This window comes from Seriola dumerili, unplaced genomic scaffold, assembly GCF_002260705.1.
Source record: "Seriola dumerili isolate Sdu_G_001 unplaced genomic scaffold, Sdu_1.0 BDQW01000302.1, whole genome shotgun sequence".
NCBI lineage: Eukaryota > Metazoa > Chordata > Actinopteri > Carangiformes > Carangidae > Seriola > Seriola dumerili.
In genome coordinates this window covers 594,737-622,659 of record NW_019174557.1, presented here as the reverse complement: position 1 = coordinate 622,659, position 27,923 = coordinate 594,737, and the positions used below count along the sequence as shown (strand labels likewise).

Genomic DNA, 27,923 nt, shown 5'->3' with positions numbered 1-27,923 from the left:
TTGATGGCCCCAGATGCAGGTGCTCGGCAACAAGGATAGGGAATGGTGGAAGGAGTTCAAGCAATGGGCTGGGCTGCTCGATATACAATATTATGAACACGGTAGTGTCCACATATTTTTGGCCATAAAGTGTAGAAATATGCAGTAATGCTAAATTATTAAATATAACACAGCGAGTTACAGAAGTGCAAAGTTACAGGACTTAACACTCACTGGATTTACAAGGAAATAAACAGTCTCTCTTGTACCTGAACTGCTCCAGTGGTACAAACTGTGATTGTCTACATACTATACGTTTGTAATGGTGGGGTAATTAGGTATATTTACTCGAGTAGATCTACTGTGCTAAAGTAGGCTACAACTTTGAAGTACATGTATATTTACCTCAGTATTTCCATTTTTTATTACATATTATTATTACTTCTACTCCTCTACACTTTGGAGGCAAATATTGTGCTTTTCACACCCCTGCATTTATCTGACCAGATCTGATTTGTCTATTTGTTTGTCTATTTGTAATGTAAAATATAACCACCTTATAAATTGTGCTGTTTTAGTATAGATTAAGCTACCAAGCAGTATATAAAGTTGTTACAATCAGCATGTTCGCCAGCTGCAACATTAATGCGTCCATACTGTAGTTATAATACAGTTATATAAAGCACAGAGCACATTACATACACTAATGAAATAACACAAAGTGAAACAAGAGTAAATAAGATAATAGCCTACTTAATAGAAATCCATATTAAAATCCAATCCAAACAATCACTAATGTATGTGTTTAGCTGTATCTTAAAAGAAAATAGAAGTAGCGGGGTTGATTGTGACCAGTAGATCATATAGGTGCCATGATGGTAAATGCATCTTTCCTTGGTTTCAAACCTTGACTTAGGAGCTATGAGGAGAGTTTTTTTTTCTGACCTCAGTGTGCACTCTTGCATGTATCAGCTTATGATCTTGGAGCTTGGAGTCAATCCATTTAATACCTACCTACCTACCTACCTACCTAACTGATTCTCAATTTACTCTATGGACTTTACTTTCCATCAGTTTTTGAATAAAGCCATCATATTTTCCAGCAGCATAGTTTGCCATATCTTGGAAAGTGGCTAAAATTTCACTTATCCAAGCATTAACCTCATTTATGTATGATGCAGCTAGTGAAGGTTGGGCTAACTACTTTATAAACCTTAATTTACAATAATACATTATAATTTATTTGCTGATTACTCTTTGTACTAATAATCACGATCTGACATATAACCAATAACTTAAATTGTCATCAAATGTAGTGGAGTATGATGTGCAGTATTTCCCTCTGAAATGTAGAGTAGACGTATTAAGTAACATCACATGTAGTTACTCAAGTAACGTACAAATACCTCAAATTTCAGCTGAATTCCTGTACTTAGATCTATTTGGTTACACCTCTGTCCATCGTCTTGTAAGTGTCTGATATAAAGAGTAGTTGCAGACTCATCATCAGTGAACTGAGTCTTGTGATTGCTGCTGTGGTTCTGTTTGCACAAGAAGTTGCCTGTTAATGCAAAGAGGATTGTTAATGCATTTATGGCATTTGACCAGTTAAGTGGGGCCACTTTAGCTTTGTCAGTAAATGACAAGGAAATGTGTGGATTCTCTCATTCTCTCCGTTCACCACCTCTTTAGCTACATCAGTTCTTTACTGTGGTCATTATACAGAAGCATGGACAACATTCACACATAAATTGGTGTATCTGATGCTGAGATTAGATTAATTGGTAAACATGTAAATGCTCACAGAGAGAGGGAGAGAGAGAGAGTGTGTGTCGTAATATTATACTTGTGAGTCCATTGATTTTTGTACCACACCAGGGTTCATATCATAAGTATCTGTCTATCACATCATATGTGTGAGCTTTTGTGTGGAACTCTGTATGTTCACAGTTACACACACTTAAACACACACACACAGAGGGATGCTAATGGTCTCTCAGTTAAACTGATCATGGGAATCACATTTATTTCATTCACTCTGTCTCCCTCAACCCCATCTCTCTTTCAATCTCTGTTACTCCTTTCTGTCTTTCAGCCGACCTTTTAACCTAATCACATTCCCATCCCCTCTTTTCTGCTCTTCTGTTGAAAAAGACCATACAAAAAAAGATAATAAAATCAAAATCAGAAGAGGAGTCAGCTTTGGAAGGAGTTAAGCTCAGTTTCATGTGCTGTTCCTCTGGTTCTCCCTCAGGCCGTGACCTGCTCTGACGTATTTTGCTGCTTCTCTTTCCCCCGTCCCTCCCTTCTCATTCCTTTCCTCTTCACCCTCTGTATCATCCTGTCTGTCTCTGCCTGTTGTTGGCTCCCTCCCTCCATCCCTGCGTCCATCCCTCTCTCCTTACGGTGGATTAAGGCAGCTTACAGCCTAGTCGATGCTAATCAGGTTTATCCAGACAGAGGGCGATCATTGGGCTATCAGTAATTACACACGCTGATATTAGCTTACTCAGATACTGTATGTGCCTTGGCACATTTTCAATCCACATCATCTCTTTGGATCAAACATATGGTTATCTCAAGAGTGTGATGCCATACATGACAGTTTAACATGGCAGTCTCTGCTTCATTGTTTTGCAGGACAAAGATCCATCTGTTGTGAAAATAAACATGTTTATTTTAAGATAAAGCCTCAGATATATGGGATAATTGTTGAAAATGTGCATAGAGAAACTGCGGTTTTTCTGCTGATGTACAAGTAAGATTTGCAATTAAAAAATTATTGACCTTTCTCTGACGTTTTGCACCAGAACTTCACTGCAAAATAGTTCACACAACTAACATAGAATTTTCCCAATTTGATAATTCAATTCAATTCAATTCAAACTTTATTTATAGAGCGCATTTCATGCACAAGGCAGACACAATGCGCTTTACAGCATACAACAAAACAATAACAAACAATACAAAGCACAGAGTAGACAAGCACACACACACACACACACACACACACACTCAATCAAACGCATGTTTGAGGCAAAAGCTTTAGACATTTTAGGGATATGCTTGGTAGATTTCTGGTGAAGAGGTAGATGAGGAGATTTGTACAACTCTCGTGTGTCTGTTAAATATGAAGCTATAGCCAGTAGCTGGTTAGCTTAGCTTAGCATAAAGACTTCAAACAGCCCACCAGCACCTCTAAATCTCACAAAAGAACATGTTTTATCTCATTTATTTAATCGCTACAAAAACCAAAGTGTAAAAAAGACATGGTTTTATAGGGTGTTATTTGCCGGACTACTTCTTGGCTCTGAACAGTTGCTAGGCAACCAGCGGAGACTCCAGGAAGTTACAATGCCTGGCCAAGAAATGGTGCGGCACATAACTGCCCAAAAACAGCAAACTGTCATGTTTGTACTTTGGTTTTTGAACAGATTACAAAAACAAACATACACAAGACTGGTACCAGTCTTCCATGTAACTCTCCGCCAGAAAGCAGATAAGCATATTTCCCAAATTGTGGAACTATTCCTTTCAGGTTGCAAATAAGGAAAATGACCTGAGGTACAATCCCGCAATACTGGATTCAGTCAAAGTAAATTCCATCAAAGTGAATCCAAGGCCTTACCATGAGGATCTGAGGAAGTGTTTTTTTCTCTCTCTAACCCAGCTCTTAGTCCAATTTGTTCAATGGGTCATAATTGATATGAGAAACACCACAACTGAACCATGGATGGACACTTAACAACCACACAGAGTGGGTATAAAAAACCCTCCACTGCACTGACTGTATTAAAGGAGAGGAAAGACAAATGGACACAGATATCAGGTTTATAACGTCCAGTCAGCAGAGAGAGAGAAGTGTTGGATTGCATCAGGAGAAAAGAGGTTATGCTGAGCATTTGGCCAATCAGTGAAAGGAGAAACAGTGAGGTATGCTTTCAGATGAAATGTGTGTCCATGTGTGTGTTTGTGTGTGTGTGTGTGTGTGTGTGTGTGTGTGTGTGTGTGTCTGTGTGTCTGTGTGTGTGTGTGTGTTTTTCTATCAGTGAGGTTTTGTGCTTAGAGGCAAACAAAGTGTACGGACGTGCCCGAGGGTGTGAAGATAGCTCCATTTGTAGGTGATTGAGTAAGGATGTGTGTGTGTGTGTGTGTGTGTGTGTGTGTGTGCGTCACTGTAAAGGAGGACAGAGAAAGAGTGGCGGGAGGGGGAAAGGGGAAGGTGAAAGAGAATGAGAGAGAGAAAGAGAGAGAGGGAGAGAGGGAGAGAGAGAGAGAGAGAGAGAGAGGGAGAGAGAGAGGGAGGGGGGAATGTTTTTCATTACGTAATCTAATCTAAGTGGCTATTTTTCTTGTATAAAACCTCCGCTGCCCTCTGTGAGACTGCTATCCTCATCTGTCTAAAAGCACTGAGTTAGTCATGCTGTGGGTCCACACACACACACACACACACACACACACACATCAAGTCACAGTGAGTCAGCCCAGATCTGCTATAGACGCTCACCTCAGTGATGAATAATGAAATAGGGAAAGGCATATAAACTGCTCAAATGACATGTGAACTCAGTGGAAAGTAGACATATGGATGATCCTGATGCACACTCACACACAAACAGACATAGTGACATCTTCATAGAGCATATGGGCAGCTGGACTGTGGGCTGGTGAACAGGTGTATAGTACTTTGACACCCTGAGGTGCAGGTTTCCTTTGTCTGAATGCAGAATATTTAACAGAAGGTGTCCAACTCTGACTGGGTGGTGAAGGTGAAAAGTTTGGTTCATCTGTCAGTAAAGAAAAACTTTGGTCAGACATTTTGGGAAATACTCTTGCTGAGTTGGATGTCAAGGTTGTTACCCCTCTCATGTCTGTGTCTAATCTGCAGATGATAAAACCCAGCTTCCAGCACCTCTAAAGGTCACTAATTAACAAAATGTGTTAATTGTGACCCAGACCAGAACTGTACTTTTTGGGTCGAGCGCTGCATGTCCTTATTTGCTTTTATGTCAGATGTGTGACCACATTTTGAAGTCAACTCAATTTTGTGTGAGAAACAACAATACTTTTTTGTAGTGAATAATATGAAATACTCCTCTGAGGCATCAGAGGGTTCTGCAAAAACATTTTTCTCAAGCACATGGTTAGGCTGCTGCTGCCCTGTCTCTGTGCGGGCTTCTCAGTCAACCCCAACCCCCACCCCCCCACCCCCCCACGATGAGTGCATATTTCAGATTATTTAAGAATAATCCCAACTTCAGTCTACTCTTTCTCAGAATTTCCCTGGAAACTCGTGGTTATTGCGGTTGTTTTATAGTGACCAACCTGACAGGATATATCTCCCTGAATTGTGGTTCCATTTATCTTTATTTAAAAAGCAGGAAGTTGGTCCTCTTTGCATAAGGAAGAAAACTGAAAACCTTCTTCTAAAGATGAGCACCAGTCTGAATGGCTTTCCCTTACAGTTATTCCTCTTTCCTGCTGATATTTAACGGATAAAGTTGAAAAAAAAATCAATAAATGTGATGTTCTGCCTCTGTTCTAGTTTGTTTAGCCTCATCCTGCCATCATGTGCCGAGAAAGGCATAAACAGCTGTAGGGCGTTGCAGTGAGAGATTAATCATGTGTGTGAAAAAAAAAAACAAAACACAACGATCCCAGTGTACTATTACATTTTTCTCTGGAGCTACAGAAACACACACACACACACACACACACACACACACACACACACACACACACACACACACACACACACACACACACACAGACCAAGAGATAAAACAGACACAAAACCAACGCACATAACTGTAGCTGTGCAAACACACACCTACATTCAAACATGCGGAGCTGGCCAAGGCTGAAAGCAAATTAAGTGTCTTAAATGGCAAATTAAAGCATCAAAATTGATTTAAAAGTCAACCAAAGATTATTTTTAGGTTACTCTGTTAATTGTTTTTTGGTAAAAATTCAAGTATTTAAAGATAGCCCCACAGTGCAGCTTCATTTGGCCCTCATTAGGCTGCTTTTTATGACAAAGAGGAACCCAGAAATAATTTTATTTAATTACATTGTTTTAGTTGGTAGACCTTCTTACCTAATGAAGGTCTGAAAGCCAAAAGAATAGTAATTGCAAGGGACCAAATAAAGAGCGTGCAAGTGAGTGACATTGTGCAGGAATTCCCGGATTTCCTTTTTCATTTTGCAGAGTTCTGGGTTTTAAATTGATTTAACTCTCATTTAGACTTTTGATGTGCAAGAAGAAAGAAATTTTGGGGGCGCCATAATAAGGCATGTTGGTGAAGAGTTGTCTGACTTGCTTCTCTATGATAAATTTGAGAGCACTAAAACAAAATCAGTGGGTGTAAGTGTTTTTGTTTTTAATCTACTTTTTAAAATGCCCACTTTCTGTGAAGAACTTGGCTACACTGTCCAGGTCAAGACGTGAATATGTTGAAGTCTGAATTGAAACAGAACTCCGGTTGAGGTGAAGGGGCACAAAATCCTCAGCTTTCAATTCGTGTTCAAATGTTTAGCTGAGGCTAATATAAGGCTTCCAAAGTGAATAGTCTTTTTTAATATGAAATACCTTATTTTGTCTCCTATCACGAGAAAGTCCTGCAGGAAGGGACATTTTAACAGCCAGTATGAACAGGAGGAATGATTACAGCAAGCAAAACCTGTTTCTATCTGCATATGACTATTATTTCAAGACAGACTTGATTGTGATTGTTGGAGTGGAGTGGGGACAAAATGTGGTTATATCAAATGCTGCTTGAGAAAAAGCTTGCTGTGCACATCACCACCACAGTATGGCTGTTTAACTGACTCCTATAGGATATAAACGTGATTAAATCTGGGAAAAGTGAGACCACTATAGATGATGCTGATTAGAGCTGAGAAACTTGAGACTATGGAGTGCATCACAAACTGAATGAGCTTCTGCAGGGAAACTCCTGCCAAGTGTGAGCTGCCATCATCACAACAGGACCGCGTGTGAGAAGTGTGAGAAGAGGCTGTCAGTTGCCATAAAAAATACTTTATCATAGTGTTTGTGATTTAAAAAAAAAAGTCTATTTACAGTGATCTTACTGGACAGATCAGCCAATCTTGTCTTGTTTTGTCAATCAGCACTTTCAATATTGGATGAGTCCCGTCCTCCCCATCGCAATGACTGCGTAAGAAACGGTGAGGGTTGCTTGAGAAGAGCCGTGTTTTTCCCGGTAATGACCGACTCATCCTCTTGGCCAGTCTCCAGCCAATGCGGGGCAGAAAGGAGTGGCAGGGATCCAGGGCAGAGAGGAGAGGCGCTGCACTGTGTCTTTAAGCTCCAGTGAACTCCATCAGGGGGAGTCGCAGTGCAAATGATCATTGTGCTGTGCGGTCATCACGGTGGCGGGACCTGTTCTGTGTTATTGCGGTGGATGGGATCTTGGGGTCCGGTGTATTTTTTTTTTGTTATTTTTTTTTTTTTGGTAAAACACAGGATGATTATTCTTGCAGTTGAAACGCATGGAGCAGTGTAAAAGGCTTCGAAACCGCCTAATCATGAGGTGCCACTGGGTTGTTTTTGCCTCACATTTTCTTTTGGGGTCACTAACAGGTAAGAAAAGCACTCCAACCTTTCAGAAATCATTGTGATGTTGCTCCAGCATTGCTCTAAGTGACTCGTGGTGTGTCCGTGTTCTCAATAATGACTTTATCTCTACCTCACAACAGTTTCATATTGTTGTATTTTACTGCTATCATATTCTTAGATCCATGAAAGCAGGCCATGCCTTTAGTAAGAGTTTATTATGATTGTAGTATTGTGTGTGTGTTTATCACCTGTGTTATTATTACAAAATCTACCGTATATTTCAACATTTTGTCGCTTTTGTGTTGGAGTCTGTGTTTTTAGATGACAGGAGTTGTTGTCATGTCTCCAAATTAGCCTATACTCCCATGTTTTTCCAGTGACACTATTTAAAGTCTTTCCGCCATTAATTAGAGCAAAATTGTGGTGGAAAACAGCCGAGAAAAACAGCTCGTATCTTTGCGCATGTTTAGTGCAGCTTCTCACAGCTTCATGTTTCTACTGAGGAGCATATAAATACAGACTCCACGCAGTTTGTGGGAACGTGGTGAAGTGGTGTGTAACGGTGCAGTCCGCTCAACCTGACAGCTCAAGTTTACAGATCATATCAGGGCTCATTTGCATAACTGTGTTTCGAGGTACGGTGGGAGATGCCTTTGGTTTGCCCTCTCCTTGGCAGGCAACAGGTGTGTGTGTGTGTGTGTGTGTGTGTGTGTGTGTGTGTGTGTGTGTGTGTGTGTGTGTGTGTGTGTGTGTGTGTGTGTGTGTGTGTGTGTGGGACCATCAATTATTTATCCCACCAAAATAAAAGGGATTAGGTTGTGCGCCTTAGCTCGCCAGCAGAAGGAACAAAGAAGAGGCACATCTTTAAACACCAACACGCCCTGCAGCCGTGCAGCACTCTGACATCTAACAGCTCTGACTGTTATGATGAAAGCTTTTTGTTTAGTCATAACAGCGTCAGGTTTTGTGTGCAACCTTTTTCTTACTCAGATGACACTCAGAATCAATTGCAAACATAAGTGTAGACTTGTGTAGGTGGAGGGGATGCAGGGGATACATTTCCGTCAATGTTTAGAACATGTGCATTTGGACCCTCCAATGCTACAGATGCAACAATGACAGGGGCGGGTCTTTTGTCGACAGCACTGGGTCTTTTTTTTTTTTACCCCTAATATATGACTATGAATTGTGAGCTCATACAAGCACTGAATCTTTTGCAAACATAATTATCCCTGCCACACACACACACGCACGCACGCACGCACGCACGCACACAATGACATGCAGCAGTGTCTCCATGACTCCAGAGGACACTGACTTACCTTCATTAGTGCAGACTTACTCTAACCTTAACCAAAGCTACTACAGTCCTTGAGTAATCCTAATACTTACCCTACCATTAAAACATGTCTTCACCTTCAAACCCATTCATGTTATTGGGACTTGTGTTTCGTCCCCAAAGGGAAGACAAGTCCCCAGGATGTGACTGTGTAAACATGTAAACAACATGAGTAATACTTAGAACACACACACACACACACACACACACACACACACACACACACACACACACACACACATATATACAGTGCTGTGATCTCAGTCAGCAGTGGAACAGTGTCTCCTCCTCTCCTCTGGCGCCATGCACACACAGGCAGGTTGATAGCCAGAAGGGAAAAGGAGGAAGAGGAGGAGGTCCAATATTAGGACATTTTCCTCAAAAAGTCTCAAAACCAAGCAAGTTGTGAACCACTAGATAATGACTTTCGAGTTTACTTTTTTAATTGTTTGTTAGTTTGTTAACTAATCTGAAGGTAATGTTGCCTACCTATGAAAGCCTGCTGGCTAGCTAAGATAGCAGCAGACAAGCTACTCCAGTATTTTTTGAATTGTCACCTGGTGCCTGAATTTTTTTGGTGTCTTTTACATAACAAAGACATTTACACCATAAATTGATGCAGAAAAAGACACATTTTTTGCATAAAAATTCACCATAATGCAGGGAATGACAGAACCCAAGGCCACCTGCTTAATGAGTCTTCTCAATGTTCAAATGAAACCTATACCCATGACTGCAAAACAGAAATTGTTACAGATATTAGCTATGAAACATTCGCTTACAGCCTACACAAACACAGGCAATGGTATTTTAGAGGGGCATCCACATGGTTCTCTCCCCTGCTTTCTCAGCTTTGCCAGGCCTGAAGGCACAACAGTCACATGAAGATCCTGTTCTTGAAATGGCGCCTATCATGTGGAAAACTGCAAAAAAAAAAAAAAAAAGGAAAGAAAAAAAAAACTTGGTAGGGGGTTGTCTGATGGGGGTTAAACTGAAATGAAAGTGTTAGTTTAGTTTACTCATCTTAAGGGAGTGGATTTATGGGCCTTTAATGCATGATTACTCAGCGGGTAGACAGCTCATAATTATTGATTGTTCAATTGCGCCATGGTGGTTAGATAGCACTCTGTCTTAAGGGGCTCTGTGCCAATCATACCATCCTATTTAACCATAACATTAGGCACTCTATTCTGTTTTACCCTATGCTCTGTAGAACTGAAGTGATTAGTCGATTAATCGATCAGTTGTTTGAAAGAAAAGTAATGTGCAATTTGAAATCTTCAAATAAACTTTGATAGTTCATTAATCGTGTAAGTTGTTTTTTAACCATAAATACCAAACACTGTTTTGTTACAGCTTCTCTATTGTGAGGCTTTGCTGCTTTTTCTTTGTCTTGTTAATATCCCTCGGAGCATTAGTTGGCTTAAAAAAGGATTGCATCATCTTGGGCGTTTAGTAAATTTTGACATTTTATAGATCAAACTAAAGTCTAATCAGCTCCACTACTCAACTCTTTTGCTCTGTTCACTGATTTATCCTTCTGGAACTTTACCTAAACTTAACCCATCACAGCCTTCGGAAATAGCACCCAGCCCCACCATAATCAACCATATGCTCTGTTCCAGTGTGGTGCGATCCAGTCATCTCACCCAGTGGGCCTCACATAGTGGTTCCCAAGAGGGGGAAGCTGGAGCTGCGTTGCCACGACAATGCCACAACACCTGGGACCCCATCCAGCTTGAGGTGGCAGCGGGAGAGGGCTCGCAGGCTGGAGGGAGAAGTGGAAGAGGGTGGAGTGGCTTATGTCAAGGTGCCATCAGTGCAGGCCTTACACATGGGTCGTTATGTGTGTGTCAACAACAGCACACTGGAGCACAGCTCCATCTACGTTTATGTGAAAGGTAGGTTGTTGGTCATGATGAGGGAGGGGCGGCTTGTGAATGCACGTGTGTCCATCAAATAACATCTGTTAATGCAAATCTCCCTCTCTCTTTCATCTCCTCAGATCCCCAGAATGCCTTCCAGCGCACCATGGTGAACGTCATTCTGGTGCGTGCAGGTGAGAACTGCACCATCCCCTGTCTTGTGACCGACCCTGAGGTCACTCTCCTGGCTTTGGAGACCTGTGATGGACGACCTTTGCCCTTCAGTATGAGTTACCACAGCAACCTCCAGCGAGGCATCATCATCAGCAACGTGAGAAAGGAATATGAGGGCTGTTACGTATGTGTGGGGCAGCTTGGTGGACTCAAAGTCACGTCTACCCAATACACTGTGGATGTACGACTTGGTAAGCAAGAGATATGATGGACAAGGGCGATTTGTAACATTTTTGTTTTCCAAACTATTACTCATGTTGCTGAATTTGTACCACTGTTTAGTGGCTCTCTGTGTGGCATAGCTTTACTAGATTTATCATCTGGGAGATAATCAAGCTAAACAGGGAAGACGAGGGCTAGATTGAATGCTGTATGTGCAGCTGGAATACGCAACGGAAAGGCTTCAGTCATCTTTCCAGTAAGGTCTGTATGCAGTATATGCAAGGTCAGTGTGAAGTCACAGTGGATAGTCTTGTTTTTCAGCCTAAAAGCAGCTATTAGCTCTGAGTGATTATTCAGGGGAAAGTAAAGCCTTTGCTAATGCTTTGGGAACCGTAATGTAAATGAAAAACAGTTAAGTAAAGAGTAAAATTGTTCATAACCTTGCGACTGCTTGTTTAAAACAAAGGTAGTTGGTGGGCAGCGTGTCGGTCAGGTGGGGGTGTAAATATCATGATTAATGGAGAACTTGCTTATGTTTGGAGCAATGAAAAATAATATGGGAAGTAGGTTTGCAGATGTTTTTTTCAATGTTGTTTAGCAGGTATAAAGTTGAATGCCCTTTACCCAAGTTCATTCTTGTGGGACATTGAATAGGAAAGAGTCCTGAGATCTCAGATCATACTGTTAAATACAAACAGGATTCATAAAGACCCACAAGAAGGGCGGGAGTGACGTTAAAATTGCTCTGTAAACAAAAGCCAGCCAGTGAGTTAAGCAAGAAACAGCCATCCAACCAAAGAATACAACCTACAGTTGTGAGTCCACACAGTGAAAAATGTTGAGGGACTGTGATAAACCATGTCTACAGATTATCAGTCAGTGGTAAAGATGTAGGAGATACCAACCGTTTTCTTGCATTAAAGGAAAAACAATGTTTGTTTCCAAAATAAAATAAAGTGTCAGTCCAAGTTTTTTGACAGGGTTTTTGGGATGAAGTTTATAAGAAAGAGAATCATCATTTCAAACACCAAGGTGTACAAAGGTTCCATATTTCACCTTTCCCGTGTTTTGAAGTTTTCATATCCATAAGGAGATATATTCGTCCTCTCTCAGGCTTCTCACTGGAACTCTAGTAACAGCAGGTCGGTCGGTTGGTTGACTGGTTGACTGCTTTCTGAGTGATCAAATTAAATTATAGCAGATTTCAGGTGGTGAGTCCAGGTGGGCTGGGCTTGGGGCATGGCTGAGAGTGGTGACTGCTTTGTTGTGACATCACAAGGTTATGGAAATCCTGACAGCTCATTTTAAGGCACAGTCTCAGAAAACGGACTAACTGTATTTCCGTGTGGACTGAGCGGTTTGAAACTTTTACAGTATTAATATAGAACCTAGACCTGCTTTATAATCAAAAAAGACATGGAAATCTCACTTTATATAACATGGGACCTTTAAAAGAGGAAACCACTTAAATATTGTTAGCTTTGCAGGTATTAAGTCATAAACCAAATTTTGACCTTCTGGTGGCACCAGAGGTAATACAAAAATTGGAGGATTCATCCTCTGAGCACCATGAATGTCTGTACAAAGTTTCATGGTCCTCCAGAAAATAGTTGTTGAGATATTTCAAGAGCTGGACTGACTGACCTACAGACGGACTGATATCGCCATCCCTAGAGCCACTAGCAGAGCTAAAAGTCTACATTAGAGGCCGTAATGTATCAGACATCATTATCATCATGGCAGCCAGCAGACAGCAATCAAACTATCAGCAATTTACATTGCAGAAGTTGGAAGAGGTTCAGGTCATAGCTTTTTCTCTAGAGGTATATTGAAGTGAAATGTACCATAAAAGCAGTTTAAGTAGACGTCAGTGGAGACTGATTATGTTTCTGTTTGTCCCTGCACTGCATCAGTATTTTCAGTCTGGTCTGCAGTGGGAAGACAGCGAACAGGCAGGCTGGGAGGAGTCGTGGCGTAGTGTCCTCTTGACTGATGGAGAGAGGGACGGAGAAAAGAGATGTAAGGGAGGGAGGAGCAGAGGGATTAGAGTCCCATACTGAACAAAGCTTGGTAACGGTGCATGAAGGCCGTGTTTGGGGTAAATAGAATTACCGCAGCCTTCGTCAAACACAGCCACTGAAGTGACGTCAGTGGGGATTTATTGGTGGGAATTAATCATGCAATTTGTGTACGTATAAGTGTCTACATATGCAAGCACTGTACTTGTGTGCACTGCCGTGTGAATATAAATGTGCATTAGTGTGTGTTTGTGCACTACTGCATACCCTGCCATTAAAGACACAGAAGTCACACATTTTTGAGGGTATTTTATGATAGCATACAAATAGAGTATTTATTTCTTACGCTTTCAAATTCAGTTTCAGCAGCATTTTGATTAAAGACATTTACTACACACTTTTATCCAAAGTGATATACAATGATTATAGGAATACTATACAACACAATAAAATAGTTTCAGTCTCATAAATAACAATCCGTGAGAAGTGCAAAGGTCATGACCTACATGACCCAAGTGTCCCTGTGGCCTTTTTCAAGAGCAAATGCCTTGGAAGCAAATATAGTAAGAGCAAGATGGAAGCGTTTTTATGAGTGTGCTGGTTTAGATGGGCTTACCAAGTTCAACAGTTATGATGATGTCACATTTCCATTTCTTGATCCAGTTCCAGTGGTGCCCCCAGTGATCACACTGTCCCAGAAAGACACCGTCATCTTGAGGAAAGGAGAGCGGTTTGAGCTTACCTGTAGCTCCACCAATGTCAACCCAGACTTCAGTCTCAAGTGGGACGTCCCTTCAACAGCGGTGAGATTGATGTAGAGATCGACTGGCAAGACTGGCTGCCAGTCCTCTGTGTCTGTGTCTGGGTGGCCGAATGACTAGATGTGAAACTCTTTTGTGAGATTTTTTTTTTTTCAGGTCTGTAGCTACCATGGAAAAGACTGAGTAGTAGTAATATTTCTATTAATAATATTTCATTCTACAATTATATATCACACATGGTGAGTTATATTACATGTGTTTTAAGACTTCTGGCCCTTAAGGCAATGAATGGATTTTTCTTAGGTAAAATACTTCTAAATACGTAATTTTGAAGAACAGAGTTAATTTTTGGGGGGTTTAATCCATTGGACATTAAAACACAACTGGGAGGAAAGCATAAGCTCATTTGAAAAACTGAAGTAAAGCATGATGCATGCAAAACACTGGATCTGTCTGGTATTACATCCGTTGCACTGCTCACCTTTGACCCCTGATGTCCCGCAGCATCCTGAGGAATCTCAGGCCTCACACATCCTGTCTGGCTCACGTGGTTATCAGCGAGCCACCTCGCTCTTGATCGCAGCTGTCAACCAATCAGACTCAGGCACCTACCGCTGCTATGCCCACAACGAGAGAGGCACCAGTTCTACAACACTGCAACTGGACATCCGCAGTGAGTGCTAAAGTTGGTTTATGATGTGCACGTCTTTGTGTGTCTGTGTGTGTCTGTGTGTGTTTTATTTTGCCTTATATTTTGTCATTTATAAGTAATTAGATAGGTAATTAAATTGTGATGTTTACATCAACAGTGTAATAATGATTTCTCATTAACCTGCATGTTCTCATCCAAAATCACCATTATATCAACATTCTTTTATTATATATCTAAGAAAGTGAGCCATTTGTATCTGACAATGACTTAATATGTGGGATTCACCCAAAACTCTTGGTCATGATCCAGCTACTGTCAAAGAGCTGCACTGTTGCATGTTTGGGCATGCTGCTCTGACAACATCCAGACTTGTTGAGTTATGATCTCTAATTTGCATCTACCATAAGATGTGTATATTTATTGTATATACTCAGATTATTTGTTGTTGATTTGTTGATTGTTCATGTCTGTCGATATGCTCCAAAATAAACCTTATGAGTTAATACAAACTGCTTCCTCAGCAGCAAGGAGTGAGCACCCATGGCTGCTCTTTACAGACTGTAACATCACATGACGTGAGATTTGCATATGTGTCATGCTGTTGAGGCCCAATATGCAAAGTTCACAAGTCTAGTTTTACATGAACTGTCATCATGAAGGTTTTCGTTAGTAAATGTTACAAACTGATGAGGAATCTGGCCCTTGACACCCACATGGAGCAGATCCAACTGCGGTTGTACTGGGCTGCTTCCAGTGTAATTGTGTGAATAGGGCATACTTGCTAAAGGGGCGGTTTGGCTCTCAGTGAAACCTCCCTGAATAAATAACGGTAACAGTATCTTGGGGACATTTTGTCATTTTTTTTGTCAGTTGCAGGATTTTTTTTCATTTCTGACTTCTTTATTCCAACATTTTGTTGCTCTTACCTGCATAAATATCTACAAATGGGTGGAAGGCACATTTTCATAAGGCATTGTGGAAACTGTTGGAAACTAAAATGTAAGTAGGCTACACCTGTTGAAGGAAAACAAGAAGGTAAATCACAGTAAATCTATAAAATATCTTCTGCAAGGCAACGGATATGTAACACTGAATATGTACTGAATAGAACCTGAACTAATGACACATACTGTAGTTAGCTATTGCCTTTGCTTATACTGAAATGGACTGAAAGCTAGAGTACACTTTTCCTTTAGCTGTGCATATTTCTCTTCCCCAGATCAGGGGTTCATCACCATGTTAGGAAGTCCCGGTCCAGTCCAGGCAGATGTTAAAGAGGGGGAGAGCCTGAGCCTCAGGGTAGAATTAGATGCCTATCCTTCACTCAGCTCCCTGTTTTGGTCTTACAATGACAAGCGGCTCCTCAACACCACAGAGCACGTCATCACTATCCACCGCCGCAAATACAGGTACAGAAAGTTTACAGTGTGTCAAAGGAATTCACTGTAAGTGCACGTGCATGTGCACACACAGACTGTAAAATGTATGTTTGTCTTATCAGATACATCACTGAGCTGAGACTAGTGAGGGTTCTCGGCTCAGAAGGCGGGATCTATAAGTTCTCAGCCAGTCATGAGGATGCATCTGTCGATCATTCGTTCCACGTGTACGTCAACAGTAAGTAACTCTCACAGTTGTCACATGCATTTAGTTAGAACACAATTTGCCAAAGGTTTGAGCATCAGAAAATGATGACACATGCAATCAACTGATGCTGTATATATATAAATACAGCTGTTGTGGTTTTTGAAAATGAACACTAAAGTACCTTACATTAGTATCCATAGCATGTAGTATGTTTGATACAAGCTTGTTAGATAAGTGTCTCTCTTTTGTCTCTGCAAGGTAAGCCTGTTATCATCGCCCAGGAGGGGCCTGTTGATGGACAGGTGCGGTGCATTGCTGCAGGTTACCCAGTACCTAAAATCAGCTGGTATTTGTGTGAGCTGCCCCACACAAGGTATGCTGAAAATATATCACACTGCTTTTATGAAAAGAGGGTTTATTTTGCTTTGTTTATATCTTTAGATTACTTACATCAGAATAAGATAGAAAAGATGATGATACACAGCTATTGTCATGATATAATATGATATCTTTAATACTTTTAATACTTTGTCTTGCTCTTCCACCAGCAGGAGTCGGTTCGTATGTTGTTATGTAATTATGTAAAAACTAGCAGTTGGTTACAAATGATTGCTAAGATTTCGATCTGGTGAGAGTAGTAAGAAGAGAATAGATTTTTAGCTTGTATCTTTTTTTCAAGATAATTATCCTGTAATCACAAGAAAAACAACTTTGTTATCCTGAGACATTTAACTCATTTAACTCAAGGTAACTGATAAAATAACATAATGGCAACCATGGCTATTCTCAACCTTTACACATTTATCTTTAATAAGTGTCTTAAATTTCAATAATCTATGCTATTATCTGACAGCAATATAATAAAGAGATATCATCATCATATTAGGACGTGAATAATAGTATTTATTGATAGTAGCAACAGAAACAGACTTTGGCGATTAGACCACATCAATGAGAAGCATCTTCATTAAACGCATGGAGAAGAACAGTTTCCCCAGAGTCTAGAGACAGAATTACAAGATCATAATTTTATGTAAAGAATGGCATCCAGGGACTCCATTGGCCAGATAAGACTTAGTGAAAGCATTTTGACATTGTTGGACAACAGAAGAGACGGAGAAGACAAAAAAGGGAAGGAACAGCAGAAATTCACCAAGAGAGGACTAAAAGCAAAAAAATTAGAGGGAGGATCTTCCTTCTGTCTCCTGTTATTTTCTGCTGTAATCAGGAACTTGCTCCGTTATCGAACAAATAAAGGAACGTGTTGGAAAATAAAGACCTTCAGCACCTTTATAACCTCTCAACAGGTGCTCACACCTGCCCAATGCCACCCAATTGGAGACTCCGGACGTCGCCATGGTGACAGAGTCTGCGTTTGGTAAGAGTGAGGTGGAGAGCCGACTGAACATCAGCAAGGAGCACGCACACTACCACACCCTCGAGTGTGTGGCGAGTACGGAGGGGGAAGAGGCCTACACACTTTTCCTCATCAGTGGTACGATACTGTAAAATCACAAACACACACACACACACACACACACACGCGTGCGCACACAGGTTCGTATGTGAATATTATCTCATTCATACCATACCACAAAGATTGTTGCATCAGTATACACACATAGTAAACATAAACAAAGACACACAAACCCATTGACCCTGTGTCTTCGCAGGCCAGGTGTGTGGTGACTGGGTACAGATTGAATAAGATTAGTGTATGCTGACTATGCAGGCTGGGATTATATGGTGTAGACTCGCTAATCCTTGTCACACAAACAAACACCACTGCTGCAGCTGTCTGTCTTAACTCTGGAGGGAGTGTGTGTGTGTGTGTGTGTGTGTGTGTGTGTGTTTGTGTGTGTGTGTGTGTGTGTGTGTGTGCGTGCGTGCGTGCGTGTGTGGGTGTACGTGTGTGTTTGTGTGTATAAAATGTTGTTTATACTTAAAAGCTCCATGTGATTTCTCATTGTGTGCTTGTTTGTGTGTGTTTCCTCTCAGAACGCATTGTCCCCCACAAACTCTTCACTCCTCTCCTAACTGGCATGGTGGCTACTGGCGTCTTACTCAGCCTCATTCTACTGGTGCTGCTCTATAAGTACATGCAGGTAAGATGGGAAATATATCATACATACGTATCATTACTGTAATGAAGGACTGTTTTAATCTCAGTGAAAGTAATAAATCTCTCCTAAATCACATAAATCTGTTACCATCCATCCCATTCAAATCCATGAATCAGTTTAAAAATCCATAGACATCAATGTCAAATCAAGGTTCATCTAGCAACATTGATATGCAGTTTGCATCGTGGAAAAATAAATGGCTGCAATAGTATTTGGCAAAGGGCCCACTCTCCTTTACTAATGACTCATGCCTCCATCTTGTTGAGTTTGTTAAAGTTCGAAACATCTTGTTCAGATCAGACTAGTTTTTGTGCTGCATTCCATATTCTGCTGATAGCAGAAGAAACACGTCCTTTTAATCAATATGAATGTGTCCTAATGAATCTGAAATGAATCAATCAACCATTCAGAGCGCAGACACGCTGCAGCTAAAGGCTTTTTTTGACACCCCGATCAAGCCTCGAGCCATTAATTTGCCCCCTACAGCATGCTGCTCTTAACGCACTCAGATGAGTCAGACTCCTTGAGAACTAGTTTATGAATCCGCAGTGGGATCATCAGGGGAAAGTCTAGACACAGGCTGTCAACTAAAGTGCCCTGAGTAATCTGAAATTGAATAGAAGAGAATGAGAAAAGGCCAAATATGTGAGCTATACCAACATGTAGTCACATACAACAAACAATCCCAGGAAACGTATCCGCAGTCACTCTCTCTGCAAAAATCACTGTCCTCTCTCCTCTCCAAACTTCAACAGAAACCAAAGTTTCAAATTCAGTGGAAGGTCATCGAGAGTATCCATGGCAACAACTATATTTACATTGACCCCACCCAGCTGCCGTATGACTCCAAATGGGAGTTTCCTCGACAGAAACTGCGCTTTGGTGAGACAGTTTTCATGGCTGTGTAGCTTTACTGTGTGTATGTGATATTCCTGCAGTTTGCAGATTGAAACAAGTTTTACTCGCCTCATTTACATGTGTGTACTGTTTGTCATTCTTTCACTGCAGAAACTGGTTACAATGTCAGCACTCATTTCCATGTTTGTGTTTGCTTGTGTGTGTGTGTGTGTGTGTGTGTGTGTGTGTGTGTGTGTGTGTGTGTGTGTGTGTGTGTGTGTTCTTACAGGTAAAACCCTGGGCTCTGGGGCTTTTGGAAAGGTGGTGAGGGCCACAGCGTATGGACTCTGCTCTGCAGATACCGTTACAACTGTTGCTGTTAAGATGCTCAAACGTAAGTTTGCCTGTCCCTGAGTCTGTGTGTTCTAACAACATACAGTTTATTGTAAGGGTGTATACAGTTGTGGAAAGTGACTTATTATATTTACTCAAGTGCTGTACTTAAAGAGTAACTTAACGCCCAACATCACTGCTAGGTGAGGTCAGAGGTGTGCTTTGTTGTACTTGTCATGGGGTCCTGAAGTACACCTGTGAGAGAACAGACCTTTTACAAAAAAGCAGTTTGTACTCAGAGCCTTTTGTCATGTTCAAGATGTCTATGAGTTTTTGGCAGTTCCATCAAAAACTAATTTCCCTTCTAAAGTTTCAATTAAATAATTTTTGGAGGTTAAAGAGGTTAAAAAAAAAAAAAAGAAGATTACCTAATGAGCAAAAATTGGAAAGTTTTTTCCTCTTTCCTACGCCATTTATCATCTCACTGGACTAAAAACTACCTTACAGTAAATAAAGTAGCTAAAGCTAGCTCCACCTTGACCAGCTACAATATTAAAATGGTTCATACACATTGATGCATCAGTATTAACAATCTAATAATGTTTTATATAGTAATACATCCGGACAAGGACTCTTAATGGACTCTACATTGCTGTGTTGTTATGTTTACTGATGTAATGGATGTGTGTATAAATGATCCGATGATGTCATCTCAGCCAATGCTCATGCCACGGAGAAGGAGGCGCTGATGTCAGAGCTGAAGGTTCTCAGTTACCTTGGAAACCACGTGAACATTGTTAACCTGCTGGGAGCCTGCACCATCGGAGGTGAGAGGAGCCGCTGCAAACCGGTCAACTAACTTTGGTCTGGGTTTTCTTGAGTGTGGAACCTAACAATCTATTATATTTGCACTGTAGCTTTATTAGGTCATTTATTTATTGACTGTTTTTTTCATGGTTAATGAGTACTGTTTGGATGATTGTGTTGAAAGCTTAGACACTTACATGATCATGCACTGACTTGCTACTATGCCCAGCCAATATGGTCCTTTTATTAAAAATCAGATATTGGACAGTCAGTATTGAAGCGGCTCAGAAATGAAGACGTGATGCACTTTGACTGGTCACAAATTTTCGGTGCAGTGGATCAATATTATCTACCTGTCTAGCCCTCAACATTGATTGTAATGCAGCATTTAAATGGTATTCCAATCGAGTATGCATGAGTATGTTATCGCTGGGAAACACGGAACACTTAAGATGTTTTTGTAGTGATGTCTCGGTGCATTAAAAACTTAATTTAAAGATATTGACACACATTTCTACAACATGTTTTAACTCAAACTACTGAGATCAGCCTTTAAACACACAGTGCTGCCCCGCGTCAGTCCGTTTTTTTCCTCTTCTGGCTCATCATTAGAGCTTTGAGTTTCTGTTTCCTTTTCATTGTTATATGCTGTCATGTGATTTCAAAATCAGTGAGTGAGGTTTCTCTTTTATCTCTGCATCCTGCCAGGCCCAATTTTGGTGATCACTGAGTACTGTTGCTATGGCGACCTCCTCAACTTCCTGCGCAGAAAGAGAAATTCCTTCCTTAATTCCCAAGTTGGTGATGGTTACTATCGCAACGTCTTGAACCAAACTGAGCCAACAAGGTGTGTATGTGTGTGTCTTCTTAATATCAACTGCTGTTAAAAACTGATTATTACCATGTCAAAATGTAATACTTGCATGTGTGTGTGTGTGTGTGTGTGTGTGTGTGTGTGTGTGCCTTTGTAGCCGAGATGTGACTGGTACAGGATATATGCCCATGCGACCCTCTGAGAAAGACCGGTCTTCACAGTCAGGTAGAAAACCTCTCACTATGTATTTTCCATCACGCATTGCAACAGTGCGTTTAAAGTCTCTGGTTTCTCGCACTAAAGCTGACAATGTAATCTTTGTCTAGATGATATTGATGAAATGTCTCTGGACGCTGAAGATCTCCTCAGCTTCTCCTACCAGGTGGCCAAAGGAATGGAGTACATTACTTCCAAGAATGTAAGGCTTTTACTGACTGTGTTAATATTTATAGAGCAGTCACAGAAGAGACATGCTACTGCTGGTTTATAAATCACATTATGGCTCAGGGCCAACATGCTGTACATTGTCAGCTAGTAAAATCTAACCCTAACCCGAACTAAACACGGTGGAGCTGCATTTACTGTAGATCTTATTCTGCAAATAGATGGAACCAGCCTTCTCACAATCTTAGCCACTTTAAATTTCAAATGAAAACTCTCTGGCTCACTTGTCTGCCTGTGGTTGATTTTTCTCTAACTGCACTTTTGTTTCCTTTTTTAAATTAGGCATTATTTATGTCCAGACTGTGATTACCCTAAGATGGTTCCCCTGAAATTGTTTACTTTAATGTTTTACATAAAAACTTTTACTACTCTATATAACTATGTTATACTATGCACTGCATAGTGCTGAATTGAAGCGTAATAAACTTACCAGATGAATAACACAAATTAATACTAGAATCTACTTTATTGTAATGAAAGAAGTGCCCACTGAATTCAAACACAGGTTTAATTCCATGCCTCTAGCCTGAAGCAGAGTCTGTTATTCACCTTTTCTTTCAGCCATAAATAAAGGAGGCCACTGAATGAAATATTAATTGCTTCTCTGGACTCAAAGGGGAATACAAAACATATATTTGTTTATGAGTCATTTTTTGCCAAATATGTATTAACATAAACTGTATCTGCTCTCAAATATAATACTAAAACAGTTTTATTAATCAATACTATTCTTAAATTAATTGAAAGAAAATAAACAAATACAACATGATGAAAACATGTAGGTTTGTGTGTGCTCCTGCAAAAACTTGGTCCACCAATGAAAAATACTGAAAAATAACTGGCCCATGGTCTCTGCTTTATTTATTCTCTTCTCTTTGTCATATTGTTTCAGTGCATTTTGTGTTTTATAAAGAGTCGTCAGCTTGGCTTTTGTGTTTGATACAAGTTTTACTCGCCTGATTTGCATGTGTGTACTGTTTGTCATTCATTCACTACAGAAACTGGTTACAATGTCAGCACTCATTTCCATGTTTGTGTTTGCTTGTGTGGTGTGTGTGTGTGTGTGTGTGTGTGTGTGTGTGTGTGTGTGTGTGTGTGTGTGTGTGTGTGTGTGTGTGTGTGTGCGTGCCTGCGTGCGTGTGTGTGTGCGTGCGTGTGCGTGTGCGTTCAGTGTATTCACAGGGATCTTGCAGCCAGAAACATTTTGCTGACTCACGGCAGGGTGGCAAAAATTTGTGACTTTGGGTTGGCACGAGACATCACCACTGATGCCAGCTATGTCCTCAGGGGCAATGTGAGTCTGTCACTCTTTCTCTCTGACCTTCCTTCCCTCCTTCCTTCCTTCCTTCCTTGAAAGTGGAAAATTCTCCACTGCTCTTGAATAATTCACTTTAAGTAGAGCTTGACCCTGTGATCAGTGTGTATGTCAAAATAATCTCATGTTTCTTTAACTTTCTTTTCAACCTCATCTCACAGTCCTTATCAGCAAATAGAAGTATAGAATATGCAGAATATGTACATGCAAAGTCCTACATGCATTATTTGGCTGTAAGAAATACATCCGAGTATTGGAGGAAAAGAATGAATAGAAAATGCCCCTGCTCACTGTTGTTTATCATCTGTGGAAAAGCTTTGCTCTTTAAGGCCAAATGAAAAAATGGAACCACTTTACAATAAGACTACCCTTATAAAGGATTTATAAACGGTTTATCATTAGGTTATTAATTCAGTCGATAACACTTTATAAATGATAAATAAACAATTATAAATGAGTTATAACACAGTGTAAGTATAAAACCCATCATCATTTATTAATGAGTAACTATAAGACTCCGTTTTATCAGTTGTAAAAACTAGTTTGTATGAAAACTGTGTTATAACTTATAATGTTATGTATCTCTCTCTATATATATATAACATAATTATATTATAACATAATTGTTTATTTATGATTTTTTTAAAGTGTTAACAACCAATTTAATAACACATGATATTAATTAATGATACATACTGTATGGTATTTCTGAATGAAAACAAAGGGAACATTGTCCATGTAATCATGGCTCTTCCTCCTGCAGGCTCGTCTGCCGGTCAAGTGGATGTCTCCCGAGAGTATTTTCGACTGTGTCTACACCTTTGAGAGTGACGTGTGGTCCTACGGCATCCTGCTCTGGGAAATCTTCTCTCTGGGTAAAATTTCCAGTTAGAGCTGTACCGGGGCATCTGTTTTCATAATGTCTGAGCAATTATTATCATCCATTTGAGCTGACTGGGGCCTTATTAGAGGCGCTGATGATGCTCCCAAGCAACAACATCACTTAGTGGATCTAATACATGCTGTAGCTCTAGGAATCATCATCATTACAATCCATGATTTTTTTTTTTCCTCCAAATAAATAAGACAAAAATGACAGTTATTTTAAGTGTATGCATATTGTATGTTGGTGTTGCAGGTAACAGCCCGTACCCTGGGACGCAGGTGGGCTCAGCATTTTATAGGATGATTCAAGAGGGCCACAGGATGAGTAGGCCTGAGTTTGCTCCCATTGAGATGTAAGTATTTTTATTTGAGGGTTATAAGTAAGAATGCGGCCCATCATTATTTTTATTGCCAATTAATCTGCGGATTTTTTCTCTCAAGTAATTGATTCATAAATGTCAGAAAAGGCAACATCATCAAGTTAGTTGTTTTGTTCAACCAGACACACACTGGAGTAGCTGAAACCAGTGAACATTTGGCATTTTAGCTCATGACTTAAACAATTCATTAATTATCAAAACAGTTCCCCCCTAATTTTCTGATTTAATGACTAATTATTGCAGCTCTGATTATAACCTGTGTCTCTTTTGTTATGATGATGAATACACTATGAACTAGCCAATGAATAAAAACACTTTTCTGAAAATATTTCTTTTTTATATTGGTGGCTACTTGCAATGTTCATCAGTTGGATTTTGTTTTTCTTTTATTAGTGTACAAAATAACATAAATTACACACACACACACACACACACACACACACACACATAGATCGGTGCAACAAAATGTACAGCAAGACAAAAATGTTGTAGTGACACATAGTGAATTCTTTGTTACTCCTTGTTTAGTTTTATACTGGCTGCACCTCTGTGTGCATAAAGTCTGTGTCTAGTAGAAGCCACCATATCCCCCTCTGTCAAAGCTAAACCCAGCCTCACCTCTGTAGGTACGACATGATGCTGTCCTGCTGGAACCACGATCCTTTGAAAAGGCCTTCCTTTAGGAAACTGGTGGAGAGGACTGAACTACTGCTGTCTGAAAATACCAAGAACGTAAGTATATAAGGATTATTTACTCACGTTATTTCTTTTTTCTTTTTTAAGATTATTGTTTGGCGTTATGTCCTTAATGACAGTGTAGATACAAACAAGAAACAGCAGGCTTTTTAAAACTTCCATGAAACACGAGTGTGTGTTGCTTCTCAGGTTTACCTGACGCTGAGCAACGCCCCAATTCCTCCAGAGCAGCAGAGGGCGTCATCACGGAGGCTGAGCTCTGTCTGCAGCACGACAGCACCCACCCAGCCTTTACTGCAGAGCACGGCTGATGTCTTCCTGGACTATGTCTGACACACTCATACACTCATACATACACACACAGACACACACAGACACACAGACACACACACACACACACACACACACACACACACATATTTATATGCACATACACAATGCTAGGAAATATACAACCCCCCTACCTCCCTGATCGTTCTCTCCTTTTACTGCACAAGTATACGAGCCAAATACACTCTGTAGACTACTAACAACACATTCACTCAAACTAACTCTCAAGTGCTCACACATACACAAAGACACATACACACACATAGATACTGTATATATATACAATCCTGCACTAGGCTCTCAGTATTGGCCTCTATCTAATCTTCCCATTGGCGTATTGATCTCTGTAGTAGGTATTTTAGGTACACATCTATACAAGCAGACTCAAGCTCTGGCCACCCATCAGATACATCAGCAGCGGGAGGAGTTTTGGCTCACAATCAGCTTTGGATTACATCTTAAAATGCTTTGGGAAAAACAGAGACTACGAGTAAATACCTGACCTTGGGAGATGATATTGGACTGAGGCATGGATAAGCGGAGTTTGTGCCTGATGACAAAACTACAAGAGGTCTTTGTGTCAGATTTGTCTCTCATTTTAAACAAACAATACAACATTTGGGGAATTACACTTACGTGCTTTGTTGATGGGAATTAGGTGAGACCAGTCTCATGTCTCATGTTAAGTATGGAGCTGTAGCGAGCACGCAGTTAGCTTAGCATAAAGAAAGGAAACCAGAGGAAACAGCTAGTTTGGCTTTTTCCAACAATAAAAAAATCTGCCTACCAGCACCTCTAAAGCTCACTGATAGGTGGACCGTATGCTAAGCTAAGATAACTGTGTCCTGGCCACAGTCTCATATTTAAGAAACCAATATAAAGGTGACATCTACCTGTTTATCGCTCAACAAGAAGGTGCATAAAAGGGGCTTCAAAGGGGCTTAAGTGTATATCACTAAATGTCAAACTATTCCTTTAAAATTCTTAATTTACTGCAAAAGTCACTAAAGCAGAGGTTGTCCGCAAGCCTACCTTAAAACTGGTTTTAACAGGCCTTGAAAAAAAGAGACCTAAAGTCTTAAATGAGCCATAGCAAGGTGGCATGCAAGCGATAACTCCTAATAATAAAAAACAAAGCCATAAGTTACAGAAACACTGATTCCCACCTGTGTGTTGTAGCTTTGAATACTGTGACTTATAAAAACTAACTGGTGTATTGCTGTGTGTATTTTAGGGATAGCTTTAGTTTAGTCTCTTTAGCAAAGCCACTGTGGTCAGGTGTTTAGGACTGATTGTGTGCTCTTTTTACTTGATTTATGTCAAACATGTATGCAATGTAAATACAATAGAGATGTGCCTTTAGATTTTTTTTTTTTTTTTTTTTTTAATACTGAATGCATTTGGTTGTGACACAGTTGTTGTGGAGAGGACAGCCAGAAGAGAGCTTATGTTCACTGGTTTTGAGGTTCTTGCAGTTTTGATACAGTTGGTTGACTTGACTTGTAATAATAAAGTACCTGTGATGGTAGAAACACCTGGAAAGTGTCCATTTCCTTTTGTAATTTTCCTGTTTCTGTGACACAAGACTAATTAGACTAATTGGGCACAGTGGGGCTTTAAGCTAAATGCTAATATGCTGAATTTTGGCAGGTATGTTTACTATGTTCGACATCTTAGTTTAACGTGTTAGTGTGGTAAATTTTTTTTAATTAGCACCAGTCACAAAGTACAGCTGAGGCTGATGGGAATGTTATTGGTTTTGCAGGTATTTGCAAGGCACAAATTATTACATTTTTGCCTGTTAGATCAGGGGATCAGCAAAGTTATTACACTTATTCTGGACATGAGTATCTGCACAAAATATAATGGAAATCCATCCAGTAGTTGAGCCTGTTCATTCAAACCAAAAAAAACAAAAAAAACAAAAAAACTCAAAACAAAATTTCAATGCAATCCATCCAACAATAGCTGAAATATTTCAGTTGATCGAAGTGGTGGACTGAAGTTGCCACCCTAGAGCCACATCTCTAGCATGGCTATAAGACCAAAACAACAGAATTACAGCAGACATATGTCACGTATAATATTTGCAACTGTTTTTATTTTAAATTGACCAAGAGGGGAGAGGGGGGGTTATAATAATAGCAAACATTTTTGCTTCAAAATATTGATTATTATTACATTTGACTTTGGGGTAGATAAAGGAGCACAGTTCAAGAGCAGAAGAAGGGATATACATACATACAGTACAGGTAAGCATAGCACCATTTTACACTGAATACTGGTGTTCTTAGCTTTGTGTATGTGTACAGTATTATACTAGAACTAGGACTCATTTCAACCAAATTGTGTAGTGGAAAGGTGATCTGTGTGGAGGGGAGCCGCGCCATCTTGTTAGTGGCGTCCCATTTCAAATATCCTACACCTCAAACTCTTTTTTTTTTCCAAACCAGATGTTGTCAGAACATTATTGTTGCAAAAACAGAAACAGAAAGTTTGTAATGGCGAAACATTCAGAGGTTCTTGTACAATGCAAAGCCTGTAAATAAGATTGTATTTCAGATTCTAAATGTGGATTCTTGTGGTGAAACACACGATTCACTCTCACACCCTTCGTTTTCCTTCATCACAAACCCTGTCAAAGGTTCTCCTTAATCAACAGTTACAACATCCATTAGTCTCTTTAAAACACCTTTACATTCTTTGGGCTGGGTATCAGTGACACAAACTATTAACATTTCAACATTACCCTTTAAAGTGATGCTTTAAACACAAACTAGTCT

General features: G+C 40.1%; 1 protein-coding gene across 1 annotated transcript; it reads left to right on the top strand.

The window, feature by feature from the left end:
* Positions 1–13: 13 nt before the first annotated feature.
* Positions 14–25,143, top strand: LOC111231521 (mast/stem cell growth factor receptor kita-like). Its single transcript, XM_022758639.1, has 21 exons — positions 14–101; positions 10,523–10,798; positions 10,903–11,187; positions 13,840–13,979; positions 14,442–14,610; positions 15,809–15,998; positions 16,091–16,206; positions 16,435–16,549; positions 17,484–17,671; positions 18,175–18,281; positions 19,055–19,181; positions 19,426–19,530; positions 20,186–20,296; positions 20,985–21,125; positions 21,253–21,315; positions 21,417–21,508; positions 22,706–22,828; positions 23,613–23,724; positions 23,988–24,087; positions 24,741–24,846; positions 25,000–25,143. Exons 1-21 carry the CDS (start codon positions 14–16, stop codon positions 25,141–25,143), a joined length of 2,898 nt encoding a protein of 965 aa, XP_022614360.1.
* Positions 25,144–27,923: the final 2,780 nt, after the last annotated feature.